The sequence below is a fragment of the Bos javanicus genome, chromosome 11 (genome assembly GCF_032452875.1).
Source record: "Bos javanicus breed banteng chromosome 11, ARS-OSU_banteng_1.0, whole genome shotgun sequence".
Taxonomy (NCBI): domain Eukaryota; kingdom Metazoa; phylum Chordata; class Mammalia; order Artiodactyla; family Bovidae; genus Bos; species Bos javanicus.
In genome coordinates, this window is record NC_083878.1 from 106,365,615 (window position 1) to 106,387,005 (window position 21,391).

General features: G+C 50.1%; 1 protein-coding gene across 6 annotated transcripts in view; it reads right to left on the reverse strand.

The window, feature by feature from the left end:
• PNPLA7 (patatin like phospholipase domain containing 7) overlaps window positions 1-21,391 on the reverse strand; it is a 78,298-nt gene that overhangs the window by 47,643 nt on the left and 9,264 nt on the right. For 4 of the 6 annotated variants that reach the window (XM_061434292.1, XM_061434291.1, XM_061434294.1 and 1 more), the window contains exons 10-14: window positions 18,570-18,656; window positions 5,546-5,674; window positions 4,985-5,065; window positions 3,992-4,109; window positions 3,355-3,495 (exon numbers count right to left, since the gene is read on the reverse strand). In XM_061434292.1, coding sequence (XP_061290276.1) covers window positions 3,355-3,495; window positions 3,992-4,109; window positions 4,985-5,065; window positions 5,546-5,674; window positions 18,570-18,656 — 556 coding nt within the window. The remainder of the gene's footprint in view (window positions 1-3,354; window positions 3,496-3,991; window positions 4,110-4,984; window positions 5,066-5,545; window positions 5,675-18,569; window positions 18,657-21,391) is intronic. The other 2 variants (XM_061434293.1, XM_061434295.1) reach the window with 2 other exon arrangements.

Here is a 21,391-nt window from a genome sequence, read left to right on the forward strand (position 1 = left end):
ATTGACCTGCTGTTCTGCTCATACAATCTATAAAACTTTAAAATGTTGAGTATAGCTTGCCAGTTTATGGAATTGGATCTGCAGTTGGTTAAGTCTGTGGATGTGGAGCCTGAGGGCCCACCTGAGGCCATCTGACTGCACTGCACCCTTCAAACGAGGGACTTGGGCCTGGCACCCACTGCAGGTTCTTTAACCAATCCCCTATGGAAGCCAAGGGATGACTGAGTATATCTCAGATTTTTGCCAGAATCATGTCCTCTAAGAGAGCATTATCTGTACAGACCACAGGAAAGGTAAGTCTGTCCCTACGTGGATGTTAACTAGATATATTCATGGAACTGGATACTTCACACTCAGGTTTTGTTATATATGGATTGCTATTATTTTTAGTTATCTGTTATTTATTTTATCTGAAAAAAAAAATCACTGAACATGTTTTTTATATGGTGGAGCAAATGGATAACACATAGAAGAAATATATCCCAACCCTACCCACTTCAGACAAAGGATTCAATTCTAGGTGAGTATGAAAGATAAAGGCTTCCCTCATAGCTCAGTTGGTAAAGAATCCGCCTGCAATGCAGGAGACCCCGGTTTGATTCCTGGGTTGGGAAGACTGGCTGGAGAAGGGATAGGCTACCCACTCCAGTATTCAAAAGGCTTTCCTTGTGGCTCAGCTGGTAAAGAATCCACCTGCAATGTGGGAGACCTGGGTTTGATCCCAGGGTTGGGAAGATTCCCCAGGAGAAGGGAAAGTCTACCCACTCCAGTATTCTGGCCTGGAGAATCCCATGGGGTCGCAAAGAGTCGGACACGAGCAACTTTCACTTTCACATGAAAGATAAAATGTCAAATCTTACAGGCAGATTTCCTAGACAGGACACAAAATATATTAACCACAAAAGAAAAAATTTGATCAATGGGATTCTTAAAAGATTTCTATTCATCAAAAAATACTATTAAGAGAGTGAAAAGTGAGCAGAAAATATTTTTAATACATACATGCAACAAAGAGCTCATACAGAGAATAGCTAAAGAACTCTTATGAATCAGTAGGAAAATGAAAGGTAAACTAAGTGAAAAAGGCCAAAAGGCAATAAAAACCCTATCCCCAAGGAGATGGAAGACCCTCAGATTCTCAGGTCATCAGGAAGATGGGGCGGCAGCCACAGCAAGGCCTGGCTGCCGCGCACGGGCGCCGAGTGAGAGAGGAAGGCTTCCTGGGAGCGCGGGGGCCTCTGAGCTACAGGGTCCCCAGCGGCGTGGCCTGTGTGCTGACTCTCCGGCAAACGAGGCCAATGAGCACCTGAGTGGGGCTGAGAACCAAACTGCTGGAATTTAAATACAAACAACCACATGTGGCAGGTGGCCACGTCCTGGACCGTGCAGACTGGAGCAACCAGACAGTCTTGTGACACTGGTGAGGTGTCTTTGTCTTGTGTCACAGGCGAGCACTAGGAACCCCCAGCAGCGCCTCCCAAGCTAAACACAGCACACCTGCCCTCGTCACTCGGCAGTTCCAAACAAACAGATAACACATGTCCCACGGACACACGGGTACCGTGTGTGTTCACAGTGAGACAACGCTTCACACTGAGAATGGTGTGTTGCCACACGGCACTTTGAGGCCACAAACACCAGGCTGAGCAGAAGCCATAATCAAAGCCAGTCTCAGGGTTCAGAGGTCAGGGGAATGCGAGGGCACAGGATGACAACTGCACTTTGCTGAAAGGAACTGTGGGGTCCCCAACCAGGGTCCCTTCTGGCTGCTGGCCTCACAGGGGAGCTCGGTTTAAGCAAATTCATCCAGAGTCCCCGAGGGCTTGCACATTCTGTATGCACTTTACACAACCATAAACAGTTTATGAAAATAAAGAATAATTTGCTAATTGTGAAGAAACAGATAAATACACAAACAGAACGCAGAGATTCCTCAACAGTAGCTCCAAGTAATGAAGCATCCAGGACAAGCATATCCCCAGACAAAAGCAGGTGGGTAGCGAGCAGCCAGGAGCCGGGAAGTGATGGCTGACGGGTGGGGGGTTTCTCTACCAGGTGACGAAAATGTGTTGGAATTAGGTAGTGGAGGCTGATGTTCAACTTTGTGAAAATACTGAAAACCACTAAAATTGTATACTTTAAAAGGGATTCCAATGGTTAGGACTCCACGCTTCCACTGCAGAGGGTACAGGTTCAGACCCCCTGGTTCGGAACTAAGATCCTGCAAGCCATGTGGCGTGGCCAAAATAAATAATTAAAAGGGTGAATTTTATGATAAGTTAATTTTACCTCAAGACAGTTGACCAAAAAAAATTCTATGTAGATACAGAAAGGAAGGGTGATAGCGAACGAAGATAGCCCTAGAAAAACGCATCAGAAAAGTGAGAGACTGTTTTGTGAATGGGGCTGGGTAAAAAAGCTAAATTTCCTACCCTGAATATAACGTAAGAGGGAACCACGAGGAAAGAAAGACTTCCACGTGGGAAGTGAAACTGAAAAGCCACCAGACAAGAATCCAGAAGAATGTGTTTATATCCAATAAGAAGGAGAAGCAAGTGAGGCCCAGAACACAGCCACAGGGCAACAGCTGGTTTCCAGATACGGACACCGAGGGTCTCTGTCCCAAAAACAGAGGCCGGGAGAAGGCATGTGGACGTTAAGACTGATGGGAGATCTCTATCTGGAGCATACGAAAAATTTATGTAAACCAACAAAACAAATTCAGGAAACCCGCAGAAGACGGGCAAAGAACATAAACAGACAGTTCTTAAAGAGGAACCCAAACAGCTCTCGAGCACACCAGGAGGCGATTAAACCTCCCAGCAACCCAGGACACACAAGGGAAGACAAGGCAGAGCCATCCTCGGGGCACCATCAGCGTCCCACGGCCGGGACACACGGAGGGCAATCACGCGCTGCAGGCCTCATCGGCCAGCTGAGGTCGCAGCGAGGTCCCCAGCAGGGAGGTGCCCGGGAGAGGGGAGAGAGCTCACTGCTCACCAGAGGTCGCAATGAACCCTCTCTGCAACCGAGACCCGACAAGAAGACAAAGCAGACAGCAGAGAGGGCCGGTGAGGGCACCTCATGGGGAGGGAAGCTGAGCGATGGCTGGGGCACCAAGGAGACAGTGGAGGCAGCAGCCTGCTAGCACAGCCTGGCTCAGGGGCAAAGGGAGGGCAGCAGTCAGCGATTACAGCAGGGCTGTGCAGGGCCCAGCCGGGGAAACACCCTGGACACGAGGCTGAGGGAGGGATGCAGGGCCACTGAGGCTTCCCACGGAGGCCAGGACGCAGGTGCAGGGGCCCCTGGACCCAGAGCACGCTGGCCGTCTGGGTGGGTCAGAGGGTCCTTTACCTGCAGGAGCCGAAGAGGCCTGGATGCCAGCCTGGGCCTGGCTGAGCTCGGCCGCCACCTCTTCGTGGACAGAAGGTAGCAGGACGGAGTGGCTCCTCTTGGGCAGAGGGCCACAGACTGTGGCGCGGCTGCCCCCACGATCTGCTGGGAGGAGCCAGCATGAGGCAAGGTCTCTGTTCCCAGAGTGCACAGACCACACGCCTGGAGGCCTGGGGACAGCCCCCGGTGGACCCTGCCACCTGCCCCCGCACCTGTCTGGCCCATCACCCGTGCCCACCTGCTCAGGCAAGTGGCAAGTGAGCGCCAGCCCCGGCTGCCCTCCCAGGTCTGCCGCTCAGCTCTGAGCACCCCCAAAGAGCCTGGCCAGTCTGCCCCCCCAGCCCCCGCTCCTCATTCATAAACGGGTAGGGGCCAGAGCAGTCAGTGCGCCTGTACGGCACCATCATCCCAGAGGGGCCTCCCAGGAGACAAGGCCAGCCAACAGTTTCCTTCCTCAAACCCACGCTCCCTGAGCGCTCAGAGGGCACAGCTGGGGGCCCGCTGGTTTCCTCCTAGGAGGAGTGGGGGGGCAGGATGTGTGTTGGGGGGGACAGGTGGTGACCCGAGGGCAGGAGGCTGGCCCCGGGGCGGGCAGGACCTGGGCCGCAAGGCTCCTGGGGCCGAGGCGGCCTCTCCTCCAGATTGCAGCTCGTCGGCTTCTTGGCCTTCCCGGCAGCCACGCTGGCCACAGACACGAGCGGGATGGCCTGGCTCTCCTGAGATGGGGAAAGGCAGGGCTGCCTCAGGAGCGCTCCTGGGGCAGCCTCCTGTGAGCGGGCAGACACCAGGCTTCGGCAACTGGAAGGGAGGCAGTAGCCAACCAGGGCACCGGCGACGCAGAAAGAGGAGGGTTTAAGGCAAGAAAGGCCCAGCTTGCTGTTGTCCTGCCAACTCCATCATGTTTAAACAGTGGTCAAAACTGTCAGAACCTTAATACACTTCATTAAGATGAGACATAACGCGGGAAACATAGGATACGCCCTGACGTATCAGCAAAGGGAGATGTGAGAACCGGGAGCGTTCCCAAGTGCGGTGTGGAGGTCAAGTGAACACCCGCTCAGCCTGCAGGCCCACGGGCCCGCCGGAGTGTGGCTCACGAGGCTCTGGGACCCCCTGGCCCCCACGTCATGCTTACCGCTCACCAGAACTGAGGGGGCGAAGCAGCTTCTCCCACCCCAAAGCCATCAGCTCAATCCATTGGCCTCAACTGAGGCAGGGTCGAGGGCAGGGCACGCTGCCCCAGGGGCCCTCAGGAGGGGCCCAGGGCAAGGGGCAGGCAGGGGGCACAACTCCGCTGGTGGGGGTCGTCTAGGTGCAGGTCGGGTGAGGAGCTGGAAGGGCAGCCACGTGCACAGAGCAGGGGGAGCAGAGAAGCGGAGTTCGGCCAAACCACAGGCCCTCCTGGAGGGCAACCGTGTGGGCACGGGGCCCACAGACAGGCAGTGCGTCCCCAGGAAGCCCCCAAGACCCAACGGGCGGGACAGGCTCAGCACTGGGCCCCAGGAGACCCCACCCCGGCCTGCGTGCTGGCCCGCCCCTTGAGGCAGAAGCGGCTGTCCCGCGGACCCGTGGTGGGTGCCGGCACACTCACGGGATTGAAGAGCTCCGTGGTCAGGCCCAGGTAGTTGTGCAGAGCCAGAAAGGTGACCCTCTGCAGCCGCACCATGATGATCTGCAGAGAGATGGGCCAGCTGAGCGGGATGGGCCTCCCCAAGGGCTGAGCCGACCTCGCGGGCCGGAGAGCCCCTGGTGGAGACAACCCAACCCGCACGCAAGGTGTGGGCACGGGCCAGAAGGAACCTGCATTGCTTCTGCAAGTTTCTAAAATTACTTCAAGACATTTAATAATAACAAGAGTTCTTTTGGGACATGGTAGGCAATCTGAAGACCTCATTGAAGCTATCAATATTAATTTTTACAGCAAAATATGTATCACAATTTTTTTAAAAAAAATCTTAGTTCTTCCGACACTCACCCTGAACCCCATGTCGCCAGCACTCAGTCCTGCCAGTGAAGTCACTTCCACTACTGTGGACCTGTCTTGTGGCCCCGGGACTCAGTAAACCGATGATGAGATACTCAGGGCCTCGACCCTGGGCCCCTCCCTGAGACGGCCAGGGCACCAGACAGACTGCCTGGAAAAGTGGCTCACCTGCACCACCCTCACCAGCGTTTCAGGGTATCTCTCAAACACTCCTTGAAAAGCCGTAGCTGGGAGCCGGAGGATGGTGGAGGGGACAGCAGCGCGGGCGGACACAGTTTTGTACGGCGCGGCGTGGCCCTGCAACGACAGCCCCAGTCAGCCTGCGCCGGCCGGCCCCAAGACGCAGAGCCTGGTCCCCCTAGACCTCATGCAGCCTCAAGCATCACAGCTCTCAGCTCCCCACTCTCCTAGGCCTCTGGCAAGGCCACTTGGAGCCAGGATCACCCACCCAACGAGCCTGCGGAGCCCTGCCTGGCCACCAGCGCAGCTGCAGGTGGCCAAGGACCGACTGGGTGCCACTTGGGAACTGGCGGGTGCTCGACAGCAAAGCTGACTTTTTCGGTCTGTTATCATTCCTGGGCAGTGACCTTGGCCCTTTCTGGCTTGCAGTTCTGAGTCCTGCCACCACCTCTCCTCTGAGTGCCGCTTCCAGGCAACCACTAGCTTTTTTCTGAACTGATGTTTTCCTTTGTCAAAGTATCACATAAGCGGAATCACACAGGGCCAGGCTCCTTCCACTGAGACAACACACTTGAGGGTCATCATGCTGTTGGTATACCAGGAGTCTGTGCTGTTTGCTGATGAGAACCAGCCTGTTCTACGGCTGCATCAGTTTCCTCACGCACCTAGCATATGCATGCTTGCATGCTCAGTCGCTTCAGTCACATCTGGCTCTGCAGCCTCATGGACTGTAGCCCGCCAGATTCTCTGTCCACAGGGTTCTCAGGCAAGAATACTGGAGTGGACTGCCATGTCCTGCTACAGGGGATCTTCCTGAACTGGAAATCAAACTCACAACTGCCTGTGTCTCTTACCTTACAGGCAGATTGTTTACCCACTGAGCCACCTGGGAAGCCTTATGCATCCAGCAGGTGAAGGACATTTGGATCGTTCCCAGTATTGGCAATTACAGATAAAACTAATATGAATATTTCCATACCGGATTTTGTGTGAACAAAGTTTTCATTTTCCTTGCTAAATACTATGGAATTATTTACCAAAACCGCAGCTAAAGTTGGAGTTGGAGTGGGGGCTGACCTGTAAGGGGGGCGCTCACACCTACCACCATGTCAGTTACCACCCATGTCAGTTACCCGAGAGACGAAGAGGCCTCTGCCTGCATCTTGGATGGGAATTTGCCTCTACCTGTCCTCCGGCCATAAGGCTGAGCACGGAAGAACTGATGCTTTCCAACTGTAAAAGACTCTTGAGAGTCCCTCGGACTGCAAGGAGATCAAACCAGTCAACCTTAAAGGAAATCAACCCTGAGTATTCACTGGAAGGACTGATGCTGAAGCTCCGACACTTCTCGACCCCGTGGACGGCAGCCTGCCTGGTCCCCGCCCTTCACTATCTCCAGGCGTCTGCTCACACTCAAGTCCACTGAGCCAGTCAAGTCCACTGATGACATCCAGCCACCTCGTCCTCTGTCGCCCCTTCTCCTCCCACACTCAGTCTTTCCCAGCATCAGGGTCTTTTCCAATGAGTCAGCTCTTTGCATCAGGTGGCCAAAGTATTCGAGCTTCAGTTTCAGCAACAGTCCTTCCAATGAATACTCAAGGTTGATTCCCTTTAAGATTGACTAGTTTGAGCTCCTTGCTATCCAAGACACTTGCTCTCAAAAGTCTTCTCCAGTACCACAGTTCAAATGCATTGGTTCTTTGGCACTCAGCCTTCTTTATGGACCAATTCCCGTATTGGTACATGAAAGTGCAAGTTTCTCAGTCGTGTCCAGCTCTTTGCGACCCCAGGGACTATGCAGTCCATGGAATTCTCCACGTCAGAATACTGGAGTGGATAGCTGTTCCCTTCTCCAGGGAATCTTTCCGACCCAGGAACTGAACAGGGGTCTCCTACATTGCAGACAGATCCTTTACCAGCTGAGCTACCAGGGAAGCCCAGATTGGTACATGACCACTGGAAAAACCAGAGTTTTGGTTACACGGACCTTTGTTGGCAAAGTGATGTCTCTGCTTTTTAATACGCTGTCTAGATTTGTCATAGCTTTTCTTCCAAGGAGCAAGTGTCTGCATGTCTTCATGGCTGCAGTCATCATCCACAGTGATTTTGGAGCCCAAGAAAAGAAAATATGTCACTGATTCCACTTTTCCCCTTCTATTTGCCATGATGTGGTGAGACTGGATGCCATGATCTTAGTTTTTTGAATGCTGAGTTTTAAGCCAGCTTTTTCACTCTCCTCTTTCACTTTTATCAAGAGGCTCGTTAGTTCCTCCTCACTTTCTGCCATTTGAGTGGTGTCATCTGCATATCTGACACTGTTAGTACTTCTCCCAGCAATCTTGATTCCAGGTTGTGATTCATCCAGTCCAGGATTTCACATGATGTACTCTCCATATAAGTTAAATAAGCAGGGTAACAACATACAGCCTTGATGTACTCCTTTCCCAATTTGGAACCAGTCTGCTGTTCCATGTCTGGTTCTAACTGTTGCTTTTTGACCTGCACACAGGTTTCTCAGAAGGCAGGAAAGGTAGTCTGGTATTCCTATCTAAGAATTTTTCCACAGTTTGTTGTGATCCACACAGTCAAAGCTTTAGCACAGCCAATGAGGGAGAAGGAGATGTTTTTCTGGAATTCCCTTTTTCTATGATCCAACGGATGTTGGCAATTTAATCTCTGGTTCCTCTGCCTTTTCTAAATAAAGCTTGCACATCTGGAAGTTCTCGATTCATGTACTGTTGAAGCCTAGCTCGAAGGATTTTGAGCATTACCTTCCTAGTGTGTGAAATAAGCACAATTGTAGGGTAGTTTGAACATTCTTTGGCGTTGCCTTTCTTTGGGATTGGAATGAAAACTGACCTTTTCCAGTCCTTCGGTCACTACTGTTTTCCAAATTTGCTGACATTTACTACCATTTGCTTTAAGACTCAATATATTAACAGTATGTATTATGGGTGCCCCATGTCCACATGAAAGGAATGTACTTGCTATTGTTGGGATGAGTGTTCAATAAATGTTCACTTAATTAAGCAAGGAGGCTGATGGTGCTGTTTAGATTTTCTACATCTCTGTAGACTTTCTGTCTACCTATCCTACTGATTACTGAAAGAGTGAAGTCATCAGCTATAACTAGGGATCCATTTCTCCTTTCACATCTATAAGTTTCTGCTCCACTTTTGAAATTCCATTCTTAGGAGAACACACATTTGGGATTGCTCTATCTTCTTGGTGAGTGGTGTACCTCACCCCAGAAACATTCTGTGGTCTGAAGTCTACTTTGTCTAACATTAATGCAGCCTTTCGGTTTTGAGTTTTCATGATATAGTCTATCATATTGTTTTCTTTTTAATCTACTTAAGTTTTTATAGCTATAGTAGTTTTATAAAGCCAGCATGTGCTGGATATTGGTATTTCTATCTACACTGATCACCATTTAATTGATGATTAATTGATGACAACATTATTACTGATGTATCTAGGGTTTTTCCTATGGTCATGTATGGATGTGAGAGTTGGATTGTGAAGAAGGCTGAGCGCCGAAGAATTGATGCTTTTGAACTGTGGTGTTGGAAAAGACTCTTGAGAGTCCCTTGGACTGCAAGGAGATCCAACCAGTCCATTCTGAAGGAGATCAGCTCTGGGATTTCTTTGGAAGGAATGATGCTAAAGCTGAAACTCCAGTACTTTGGCCACCTCATGCGAAGAGTTGACTCATTGGAAAAGACTCTGATGCTGGGAGGGATTGGGGGCAGGAGGAGAAGGGGACGACAGAGGATGAGATGGCTGGATGGCATCACTGACTCAATGGACGTCTCAGTGAACTCTGGGAGTTGGTGATGGACAGGGAGGCCTGGCGTGCTGCGATTCATGGGGTCGCAAAGAGTCGGACACGACTGAGCGACTGATCTGATCTGATCTGATCTAGGGTTAGGCTCCAATTTTCTGGGGAATGTTGACATTTTTAGCAAGCTGACTGGGTTCAAACCACAAGTTCTGTCTTACTTCCTGCCTCATCCCACTGCTGTGTGGGGCTGGGTGCCAGCATCTCTGATTTTTGGGTGATGCCTCAAGTGCTTGGCTCTGCTGGCACCAACGCCCCTCAGTCTGAAACCTGGGCTGAGGCTGAGGCTGCATCTTAGCCTGGTTCTCATGGCCGTGCCTGGCCTGTGCCATGCTGCTCTCTGTCTGCCCTGAGACTCTCAAGACCCATGCACACTCTCTCCCATACTGAGAGAGCCCAAGACTGGGCTGCTCTGAGGCAGAGTACTGAGACAGAAGAGGAAACCCAGGGAACTGACCATTCTTGGGCTGCTTTTCCTGTTTTCAATTCCCACCTGCGATCTACCCACTTTTATTTTTAGCTTCCTGGGTACCTGCTTTGCATTCTACCCAGAGTTCCTGTTGTAATCAGCAGGAGCGAGAGGCTATGGTAGCATCATTCTGCCACAGCAGAACTGGAATTCTATTTCATTCTTATTAAAAATAAAATCTCAATGTCTCTCTTCTTTGGAAGCCAGAATGAAGAAGCCTGATAAACTGCCACAGAGAGCAGCACACCCGTGTGGTCAGGCTCACTGTTGCTGCTGTTGGACAGCCCTGCTTTACTCGTATGCAAGGCCCTGCAAACAAGAACTCACACAGATAAAACCGAGTGAATGTCCAGTCTCCTGACGTGACTGTCCATGAGTGAACATGGAAAATGCCCCTTCCTCCAGACAGCCCTGCTGGTCGGGAACACTGGGCTCTGGCTCAAGGGGTCCTCAGTGTGTTCTGGGCTTAGTTATATCACTTCTGCCTTGAAGTCCTTTCTGCTTGCTTCAGATCCTTTATACAGAGAAGGCTGTCCCTGTACGAATCCAGAGAAGCCAAAACTCAAAAAGATACATGCACCCCAATGTTGACAGCATCACTCTTCACAATAGTCAGGCCACAGACGCAGCCTCAGCGGCCATCAACAAGCGAGTGGATGAGGCTGTGGGTACACACGCACAGCGGGCACTGCTGTTGTTGCCTAGTCACCAGGTCATGCCCAGCTCTTTGAAACCCCAGGAGTGCAGTCTGCCAGGCTCCTCTGCCCATGGGATTTCCCAGGCAAGAATACCAGAGTGAGTTGCCATTTCCTTGTCCAGAGGACTTTCCCAGACCAGGGAGCGAACCTGTGTCTCCTGCTTGGCAGGCTGATTCTTTACCACCGAGCCCCCCGGGAAGCCCACAGTGGAATCTGCTCAGCCACAAAACAGGAGTGAAGCAATGCCTTGCGGCAACATGGATGGACCAGGGATTACTAGGTAAAGTCAGTCAGAGACAAATATCACGGACTTTATCATGTGGATGAATTCCACACATATGTGGGATTTCTTTTTTAATGATACGAATGAACTTGTTTACAAAACAGAAACAGACTCACAGAAAACAGATAGACATAGAAAACAAACTTACGATTGCAGAAGGGGAAATGGGGGAGGGGGACAGCAGGGGCTTGGGGTTAACACGGACACACTCCTATGTACAAAACAGATAAAGCAATGTCCTACTCTGTGGCCCAGGGAGCAATACTCAAAAGGCTGCAATAACCTACGAGGAAAAGGCATCTAGAAAAAGGGACACACACGTATAACTGGGTCACTTTGTTGCACAGCTAAAACTAATGCAACGTTGTAAATCAACTAACTATAATTCAATTTTTAAAAACCCATAAAAACCAAAAAGTTTTGAGTTCAAAACAATAAGAAAAAGAGAGGAGGTTGATCCATAAAAGATCCACGACCACACCACAAGAAGCAGGAGCCGTAAGCAACACAGAGCAGCCACCTGCCAGGCGTCCAACACAGGACCTTGGGGCCAGCTCCAGAGGCCCCGGGAGGCAGCGGCAGAGGCCAAGCCAGGTCACGGCTCGGCCCTTGATGCGCACGCAGCACTGGCTGCTCTGTGGGGAGCAGGCGCGCTCTGCGTGGGCTGACAGGGGTGAGGGTCGCTCTCAGACGCGACCTCACTCCGTCTCCAGGCCAGCTCTACAAGACCCGTGCTGGCGGCATGTCTCGCACTCACCAGGGAGCCAAGCAGCCAGGAGACCCCGGGGGAAACAGGGGCGGACATCCCCACAACCCCACCCCCACAAGCCCTAACAGACAGCAACTCTCATCAGTTCCAGAATCAGGGAGAAAAGCGTGTGTGTGTCTGTATCTGTGAGTATGTCTGTGTGTTTAAGGGCAGGGTGGGAAGAGAAAATGACAACTCAACAGCTGACACTAAAAGCAACTCAAACGGACTTGTTTACTTAGGAAAATACTGCCCTCAACCTCACCAAGAAACCTTAAAAGCACAGGTGAGACAGCTGCAGGAGTGTGCACAGGCGTGGCACACACCTACACATGTCTACAAACGTCTCCTGTGGCACTGGCCACCATGGGAAATAGTCACAAAAGCTTGTCAGCGAACAACGAGCAGATCAAAGGGTAGCGAGCAGACAACGGAACTGGAACAACACGTCTCCATGGAGGGATGGTAACCCCCACAGACCAGGGCGCTGCAGAACTGTGCAGAGTACGACCCCGCCGGAGAGCTGGTCACAGCAGTTACACCACACTCTGTAGAATATCAGGGCAAGTCAGAAAAGCAGCTGCCTCCTAGGAAAGGGTGGAGAGAAGCGGAAAGGTACTGAGAGCTTACAGCCACCCTGAGCTACAGGGCCATCACTGTCTCACCTGCTGACAGCTGACACACCCGCTTCCTGCATTGTGCTTTTGTATATATCTGAAATATTTCGTAACACATTTGTAAAAATTAAAACAATGGGGCAGTGGGACTGGAGGAAAGTGTTCAAAAGGTGCAAGACTCCACGTACAAGATAAACGAGCACCACACATTTCCACAGTTCACACGCACTGGCTGTGTAGCCAGGTCAGAGGTGGATTTCCCTCTCACATAACTGGACTGTTGGTAACACGACAGGCCCAGATCTGAGAGAGGGAAGCAAACAAGCAGAGTCAAGAAACTCAGAATAGCCAGTGGTGACACAGGGAGCAAAGAAGATCTCGTCTTACTTCATCGGTAAAAAAAATATTGAGAGGAAAAAAAAGCTCTCGAAATAAAAAACATGACGACAGGAGAAAGGGAGCCCCACACTGTTGGTGGGGAGGCGACTGTGCAGGCGCCATGGGGAACTGTATCACTGTCAGTGGGGATGCGAGTGTGCAGGCGCTCCCACACTGTCGGTGGGGATGCGAGTGTGCAGCTGCCATGGAGAACCATATGGAGGTTCCTTAAAAACTAAAATAGAGCTACCATATGATCCAGTAATCCCACTCTTGGCCAAAGATCTGGAGATAACTCTGGTTAGCAAAGACATACACACCCCAGTGTTCACAGCAGCCAAGACATGGGAAGCCTAAATGTCCATCAGCAGATGAACGGCTACAGAAGATGTGGAGTGTGCGGTATTCACACACACACACAGACAGAGTATTACTCAGTCATAAGAAAGGGCAAAACAATGCCATTAGCAGCAACACAGATGAACCTAGAGAAGATCATGCTAAGTGAAGGAACTCAGAGGGGGAAAGACAAATATTGTATGGCATCACTTACATGTGAAATCAAAAAAATGACACCAATGGGCTTATTTACAAACAGAAACAGATGCACAGACATGGAAAAGGGAAAAGGCGGAGGGGTTAGGAGTTTGGGAGTAACATATACATACTACTATATTTAAAATACCACAGAATGATTGTTCGTTTTCAAAGCAAACCATTCAACATCACAGTAATCCAACTGTGGTATTTGTAAATACCACAAATACAAATCCAACTTCAGTGGTTGGGTATATCCCAACCACTGAAGCCAAAGAAGCTGCAATTGACCAGTTCCATGAAGGCCTACAAGACCGTCTAGAACTAACACCAAAAAAAAAAAAAAAGATTTCCTTTTCGTCATAGAGGACTGGAATGCAAAAGTAGGAAGTCAAGAGATACCTGGAATAACAGGCAAGTTTGGTCTTGGAGTACAAAATGAAGCAGGGCAAAGGTTAACAAGTTTGATCAGGAGAACACACTGGTCATAACAAATCCTTTCCCAACAACCTAAGAGATGACTCTACACATGGACACCACCAGATGGGCAATACTGAAATCAGATTGATTACATTCTCTGCAGCTGAAGATGGAGAAGCTGTATAGAGTCAGTCAGCAAAAACAAGACAGGGAGATGACTGTGGCTCAGATCATGAGCTCCTTAGGGAAAATCACTACCATTCAGGTATGATCTAAATCAAATCCCTTATGACTGTACAGCGGAGGTGACGGATAGATTCAAGGAGTTAGATCTGGTAGACAGAGTGCCTGAAGAACTATAGGGAGGTTCGTGACATTGTCCATCCTAAAGGAGATCAGTCCTGGTGTTCACTGGAAGGACTTACGTTGAAGCTGAAACTCCAATACTTTGGCCACCTGATGCAAAGAGCTGACTCATTTGAAAAGACCCTGATGCTGAGAAAAATTGAGGGCAGGAGAAGAGGACGACAGAGGGTGAGATGGTTGGATGGCAACACCAACTCAATGGACATGAGTTTGAGCAAGCTCCAGGAGTTGGTGATAATAAGACAGGGAGGCCTGGCGTGCTGCAGTCCATGGGGTCACAAAGAGTCAGACACAACTGAGCGACTGAACTGAACTCAACAGGAGGCAGGGACCAAACCCATTCCAAATAAAAAGAAATGCAAGAAGGCAAAGTGGTTGTCTGAGGAGAGTATACAAATAGCTAAAAAAAGAATCGGAAGGCAAGGGAGAAAGGGAAAGATATACCCGTCTGAATGCAGAGTTCCAAAGAACAGCAAGGAGAGATAAGAAAGCCTTCCTCAGTGATCAGTGCAAAGAAATAGAGGAAAATAATAGAATAGGAAACACTAGAGATCTCTTCATGAAAATTAGAGATACCAAGAGAACATTTCATGCAAAGAAGGCCACAATGAAGGACAGAAACAGTAAAGACCTAAAAGAAGCAGAAAAGATTAAGAAAAGGTGGCAAGAATACACAGAAGAACTATATAAAAAAAAGTCTTAATGACCCAGATAAACAGTGGTGTGGTCACTCACCTAGAGCTGGACATCATAGAGTGTGAGGTCAAGTGGGCCTTCGGCAGCACCACTATGAACAAAGCTGGTGGAGGTGATGGAATTCCAGTTGAGCTATTTCAAGTTCTAAAAGATGGTACTGTGAAAGTGCTGCACTCAATATGCCAGCAAGTTTGGAAAACTCAATAGTGACCACAGGACTGGAAAAGGTCAGTTTTCATTTCAATCCCAAAGAAGGGCAATGTCAAAAAATGTTCAAACTACCTTGCAATTGGGCTCATTTCACATGCTAACAAAATTATGCTCAAAATTCTTCAAGCCAGGCTTCAGCAGTATATGAACTGAGAACTCCTAGACATTCAAGCTGGGTTTTGAAGGCAGAGGAACCAGAAATTAAATTGTCAACATTCGTTGGAAAATGGAGAAAGCAAGAAAGTTCCAGAAAAACATCTACTTCTGCTTCACGGACTATGCTAAAGCCTTCAACTGTGTGGATCACAACAAACTGTGGAAAATTCTTAGAGAGATGGTAATACCAGACCACCGTATCTGTCCCCTGAGAAACCTGTATGCAGGTCAAAAAGCAACAGTTAGAACCAGATATGGAACAATGGACTGGTTCCTAATTGGGACAGGAGTATCTCAAGGCTATATATTGTCACCCTGCTTATTTAACTTATATGTAGAGTACATCATTCAAAATGCTGGACTGTAAGAACCAAAAGCTGGATTCAGGATTTCTGGGAGAAATATCAATAACCTCAGATATGCAGATGATAGCACTCTTAACAACAGAAAGTGAAGAGATACTAAAGAGCCTCTTGATGAGAGTGAAAGAGGAGAGTGAAAAAGCTGGCTTAAAACTCAACACTCAAAAACCTAAGATCATGGCATTTGGTTCCATCACTTTATGGTGAATAGATGGGTGAAAAAGCGGAAGCAGTGGCAGATTTTATTTTCTTGGGCTCCAAAATCACTGTGGACAGTGACTACAGCCATGAAATTAAAAGATGCTTGCTCCTTGAAAGAAAAGCAGAGAGACATCACTTTGTCAACAAAGGCTCATATAGTCAAAGCTATGGTTTTCCAGCAGTCCTGTATGGATGTGAGAGTTAAACCATAAAGATGGCTGGGCACCAAAAAATTGATGCTTTTGAACTGTCGTGCTGGAGAAGACTCTTGAGAGTCCCTTGGACTCCAGGGAGATCAAACCAGTCAATCCTAAAGAAAATCAACCCTGAATATTCATTGGAAGGACTGATGCTGAAACTGAAGCTCCAATATTTGGGTCACCTGATGTGAAGAGCCAACTCACTGGAAAAGACCCTGATGCTGGGAATGATTGAGGGCAAGAGGAGAAGGGGGAGGCAGAGGATGAGATGGTTGGATGGCATCACTGACTCAATGGACATGAATTTGAGCAAATTTCTGGAGATAGCGGAGGGCAGAGGATCCTGGCATGCTGCAGCCCATGGGGTCACAAAGAGTTGGATGTGACTTAGCAACTGAACAACAGCATATTTAAAATAGGTAACCAACAAGGACCTGCTCTATAGCACAGGAAAGTACATTCAATACCCTGTAATAAACCATTATGGAAAAGAATCTGAAAAAGTATATACATAATATATATATTGCTGAATCAGTTTGCTGTATGTGTGAAAGTAAAACAACACTTAAGTCAACTAGACCTCTATTAAAAAAAATGATGACAGAAATTAAAATTTCAATGGAAGATCTGGAAAATAAAGTTAACAAAATCTCCTTAAAAGCACAATAGAAAGAGAAAGGGAGTGCAGAATAAAGACAATTCTAGGTCTGTAAGATTTCAAAACCCAACCTCCCTGCACACTTCTCAGGAAGCAACAGAAGATCTGCTTCACCTGAACAGGCAGATCAGGAGAGGAGGTGGGAGCCCTGCCCAGGAAGGAAGAAGCCCTGCCCGGGGCAGGGGCAGGGGCTGGACCGAGTGGCCCGGAAGTTCACAGGGGGACAGAGCCTGCGGACCTGGAGGTCGCTGCCCGACTCACGGAGCCCTGGACAAGGGCAGCAGTGCATGCCACGCACAGAAAACTAAGCGACCAAAAGTGAGGCAACTGTTAACCCAGGCTCCACAGGCTCAGCTGCCAACGACGCCCACAAGGTGGGATGAGAGGAGCAGGATGGTGAGGCAAGCAGGGCATTTTCTACAGCGGCAAGTCAAAACAAAATCGAGACAGGAGAATCATAAAACAGCAAGAGCCGCAGCTGTAGCCAGCAGACCGAAAGAGCTAGAAGCGGCCTTTCTTGGGGGAGGTGGTGGGACAGACAACTGCGCTTCACAAAACATCAAAACCATTTCTGGAATTTGTTCAGGTTATTTTGATAAGAACAAATAAAAAGAATTTTAAATCACAAATACACATTTGGTGAGGCAAAAATGATGTCCTTCCAAATGACCATTTAACCCAGTACACACTTGTTTTTTCCAAACACCCGCCTCCCGGCTCTCTGCCCCGGGGGCACTGTGTGGACACGACAGCAGCCCGCGGGGACCCGGGCCGAGGGGGCCGCAGCGGCTGGGAGACAGCCGCAGCCGGCCCCGCTCTTAGCACACAGCCCACGGAGCTGCCACAGAGGGTGCTCAGCCCTGAAGTCACAACAGGATCAGGATCAGTAGCAGACCAAGAGGTAAGACAGGAGCCTCCCCGCCCCTCTCTCATTCTTATCCAGGAGCCTCCATACGACGGATAGCCTGTCTAGACCTCCCAGGCCTACAGCACACCTCACAGACTCAGACACTCAAGCCAGAACCCCACAGAAGCACCCTCCTATGGCCCAACGGGCACACCCAGTGCCCTCTCCCAGCACAAGGTTCCAGGCAGGAGCTGCCCCCAGGCAGGAAGCAGGCAGGTTTGCTCAGAGTGGGTGGTGTCCCTCTCAGCCCTGGCCAAGCATGTGCTAAAGGCAGGTCAGGTCCTGGGGGCAGACAGAGACCCGGAGCCCCATGCGTATCTCCACCCCCAGCCCCCAAACAGCTCGAAGCAAGTGTACTGGTCTGACAGGGGCAGGCTGAGCACAGTGGACACCCCTGAGGTCTCCATTTGGAGCCTGTCCCCCCTCGTCATGCAGAACAACTTAGGGCTGGCTTGGAGGACACCCGCCAGGGATCCATCCACGGTCAGCATCACACAGGCTCCTAGACTCCTGGGCCCGCACAGAGGCACCCCTGCCACGGTTCTGCTGACCTGCCCCAGAGACCCCTCTGTGCAGGGTCTGGAGAAACCGAAGTACAAGTTGCCTCAGTACACAGCTAAAAAGAAAATCAAAACATCTTCTTTCAGCTTCCCCGCTTGCACCTTGCCTACCTCGGGTTCAGCAAACAGTGAGATACAGTGAGACAACTAGTGAACATCAGCTACGAGACAGCTCACCAGCGGGTGAGGTGCCCTCATAGGTCTGGCAGTTCAGTCTCTGTGGTGGGAGGCAGGTCCCTTGGATCCAGTGAGTCTCCTAAGGATTTGCCCTACAGACTGGCCTTCAAACACAGGCAACAGTGTCCACACAAGACCATTCACTGCATTGATGAACAGCACAAAAGCTGAAGAAATCACTGAAGGACACACGTTAGCACAGAAGATCCAGAAAGGGCCTCTCCTGGGAAGGGGCCTTAGGGCCTGAGGGCAGGAGAAGTGGCCTTCATCCTGTGACGTTATATGCACGTGACGCATGGGGCCCATGCACATGCTCCTCAGTCCAAAAACCGATCATTTAAGAGACGCCAAAACCCATAAGCCAACACCGAGCTCCCCTCAGACACTCAGTCAGAGGCGCTCCCAGGCCACTCCAGGCACACCCCCCACCCACTAGGGTGACCCTCCTGTCACTGGAGAGCTGGCCGGGGCGCCGAGGGACCTGCCGTCTAGTGAGTGCGGGCAGACCGGGGAAGAAGAGATACTCACGGTGATGACGTCCAGAATGCTGAGGAGGCTGTGGACGCTGTCTCCAGCCAGAACCTCTTTGACCGTCACCTCAGTGCCGTCCTGCGCCTGGGAAGCAGAGGAGAGCCACCCATGGTGGGGCCAGGCAAACCGCCACCCACCACTGGTCACGCGGGGCAGAGGCTGCACCCTGTCGACGCGCAGAACGAGATCAGGAAGACAAGGGTGACTAAGAGGAACAGGGAGGCCCAGCCTGGCCTTCAGCCTTGTGTCTTGTCAGCACCAGGAGGATCTGCCTGAGAGAGCTGGTGGGCCTAACGAAAAGGCTATGGGAACCAAACGCAGTTATTCTCAGTATAAATGATAGCATTTTGACCTATTTTTTCCCACTGGATTAAAGGAGAAAGGAAAGCATGCAATGCTGGTGATTTAGGATAGGAACTTCATCTCAGGGTGACCCAGAAAAATACCTTTGAACTTGTTCAAACCTGGCACAGGTCACAGTCCAGAAGCCCTCCCATCTGGGCCAAAGGCTTCCCGTCTTGGGAAGGCCTGCCAGGCCGATGACATGGAGGCCCCCCGGAGGAGGCTGGATGAAAGCATGTCCTTTCTGATTATCTCCTCAGGTCACTCAGACAAAGCTACACATGAGACCTGTGCCCCGACAACACTGTGATCTAAAAGCTGGAAGGACATGCAGGAGCCGTCCTGGGTCAGGTCCACCCAGGGCCCAACAGGTGGGAAGTTCACGTGGCCGGGGACGGGGCAGCCTTGTGCAGTCCAGGGCTCACTGAGTGTCTGTGGTGGGAAGCCTGGTCACCTACCACCAGGCAAACAAACCAAGGACCCAGGAGGCTTGGTCTAGAGATCACCCCTCAGCCAGCAACTGTGATTTAAGCACATAATTCAACAGAGGCGGGCAGCAAGGAGTTAGCTTCCAGCTGAATACCTTAATTGTTTTCTTACAGTTAAAACTACTTATAGCCTGAAACCTGAAAATAAGACACGCGTGCAGCTGACCACTACAGGTCAGTGCCCACCCTCTGAGGGGCCCCATGGCAGTAGGAGTGATGTGAGCCCCCGCGCAGCCCGTGTCGCGGAGGCGGACAGGCCGTATCAAGGGCAGCCGTGGTCCAGTGTGTCTTTTCCTCCAAAGAACTCAAACTTGAGATTTTGCACTCCAAAGCCCCTCAGCTTGGCCCTCCGCATTTCTCTCCAAGGTGCTTTGGCCCACAAAGCCAGCCTCACCACCCAGTGGGGAAGGCATGAAGGAATTTGCATAAGACAGCTGTGCAGAATGGAGCTGGAGGGGCCTTCAGTCTGCCCAGAGGCACTCCTGAGAATAACCCAGATGCTCCACTGGGTTTCACACCATAAAACTAGCCAAGGACAGAAGCAACTATAGAAAACTACCCAGAGGGGCAAAGAGCAGCAGCTCTGCTTCCAGCCTGAAGACAGAAGGGGTGGCTGCTCAGCTCCACTACGACCAGGCGCAGAGGTTTCACAAGTGCCTCCAGGGAGAGCATGTGAATCGGCAACTTCTCATACAACGTATAATCGCAAGCCAACTGGAAGTCTCATATTCATGGCGGAACTACTCCACCTCGCACACTTCCAAACTCTACCAACATCCTGACGATCACTCAGGAATGCTCAGCAGAAAGGCAGGGGGACAACTTCATGGCAAACTTTTCACTCTTAGCTGGAGTGTTTCAGTTCAGTTTAGTCGCTCAGTCGTGTCCGATTCTTTGTGGCCCCATGAAGTGTTTCAGATCAGATCAGATTAGATCAGATCAGTTGCTCAGTCGTGTCTGACTCTTTGCGACCCCATGAACCACAGCACGCCAGGCCTTCCTGTCCATCACCAACTCCTGGAGTTCACTCAGACTCACGTCCATCGAGTCAGTGATGCCATCCAGCCGTCTCATCCTCTGTCGTCCCCTTTTCCTCCTGCCCCCAATCCCTCCCAGCATCAGAGTCTTTTCCAATGAGTCAACTCTTCGCATGAGGTGGCCAAAGTACTGGAGTTTCAGCTTTAGCATCATTCCTTCCAAAGAAATCCCAGGGCTGATCTCCTTCACAATGGACTGGTTGGATCTCCTTGCAGTCCAAGGGACTCTCAAGAGTCTTCTCCAACACCACAGTTCAAAAGCATCAATTCTTTGGCGCTCAGCCTTCTTCACAGTCCAACTCTCACATCCATACATGACCACAGGAAAAACCATAGGCTTGACTAGACGAACCTTTGTTGGCAAAGTAATGTCTCTGCTTTTGAATATGCTATCTAGGTTGGTCATAACTTTCCTTCCAAGGAGTAAGCGTCTTTTAATTTCATGGCTGCAGTCACCATCTGCAGTGATTTTGGAGCCTGAAAAAATAAAGTCTGACACTGTTTCCACTGTTTCCCCATCTATTTCCCATGCAGTGATGGGACCGGATGCCATGATCTTCATTTTCTGAATGTTGAGCTTTAAGCCAACTTTTTCACTCTCCACTTTCACCTTCATCAAGAGGCTTTTTAGTTCCTCTTCACTTTCTGCCATAAGGGTGGTGTCATCTGCATATCTGAGGTTATTGATATTTCTCCTGGCTATCCTGATTCCAGCTTGTTTTTCTTCCAGTCCAGCGTTTCTCATGATGAACTCTGCATATAAGTTAAATAAACAGGGTGACAATATACACCTTTGACGTACTCCTTTTCCTATTTGGAACCAGTCTGTTGTTCCATGTCCAGTTCTAACTGTAGCTTCCTGACCTGCATACAAATTTCTCAAGAGTCAGATCAGGTGGTCTGGTATTTCCATCTCTTTCAGAATTTTCCACAGTTTATTGTGATCCACACA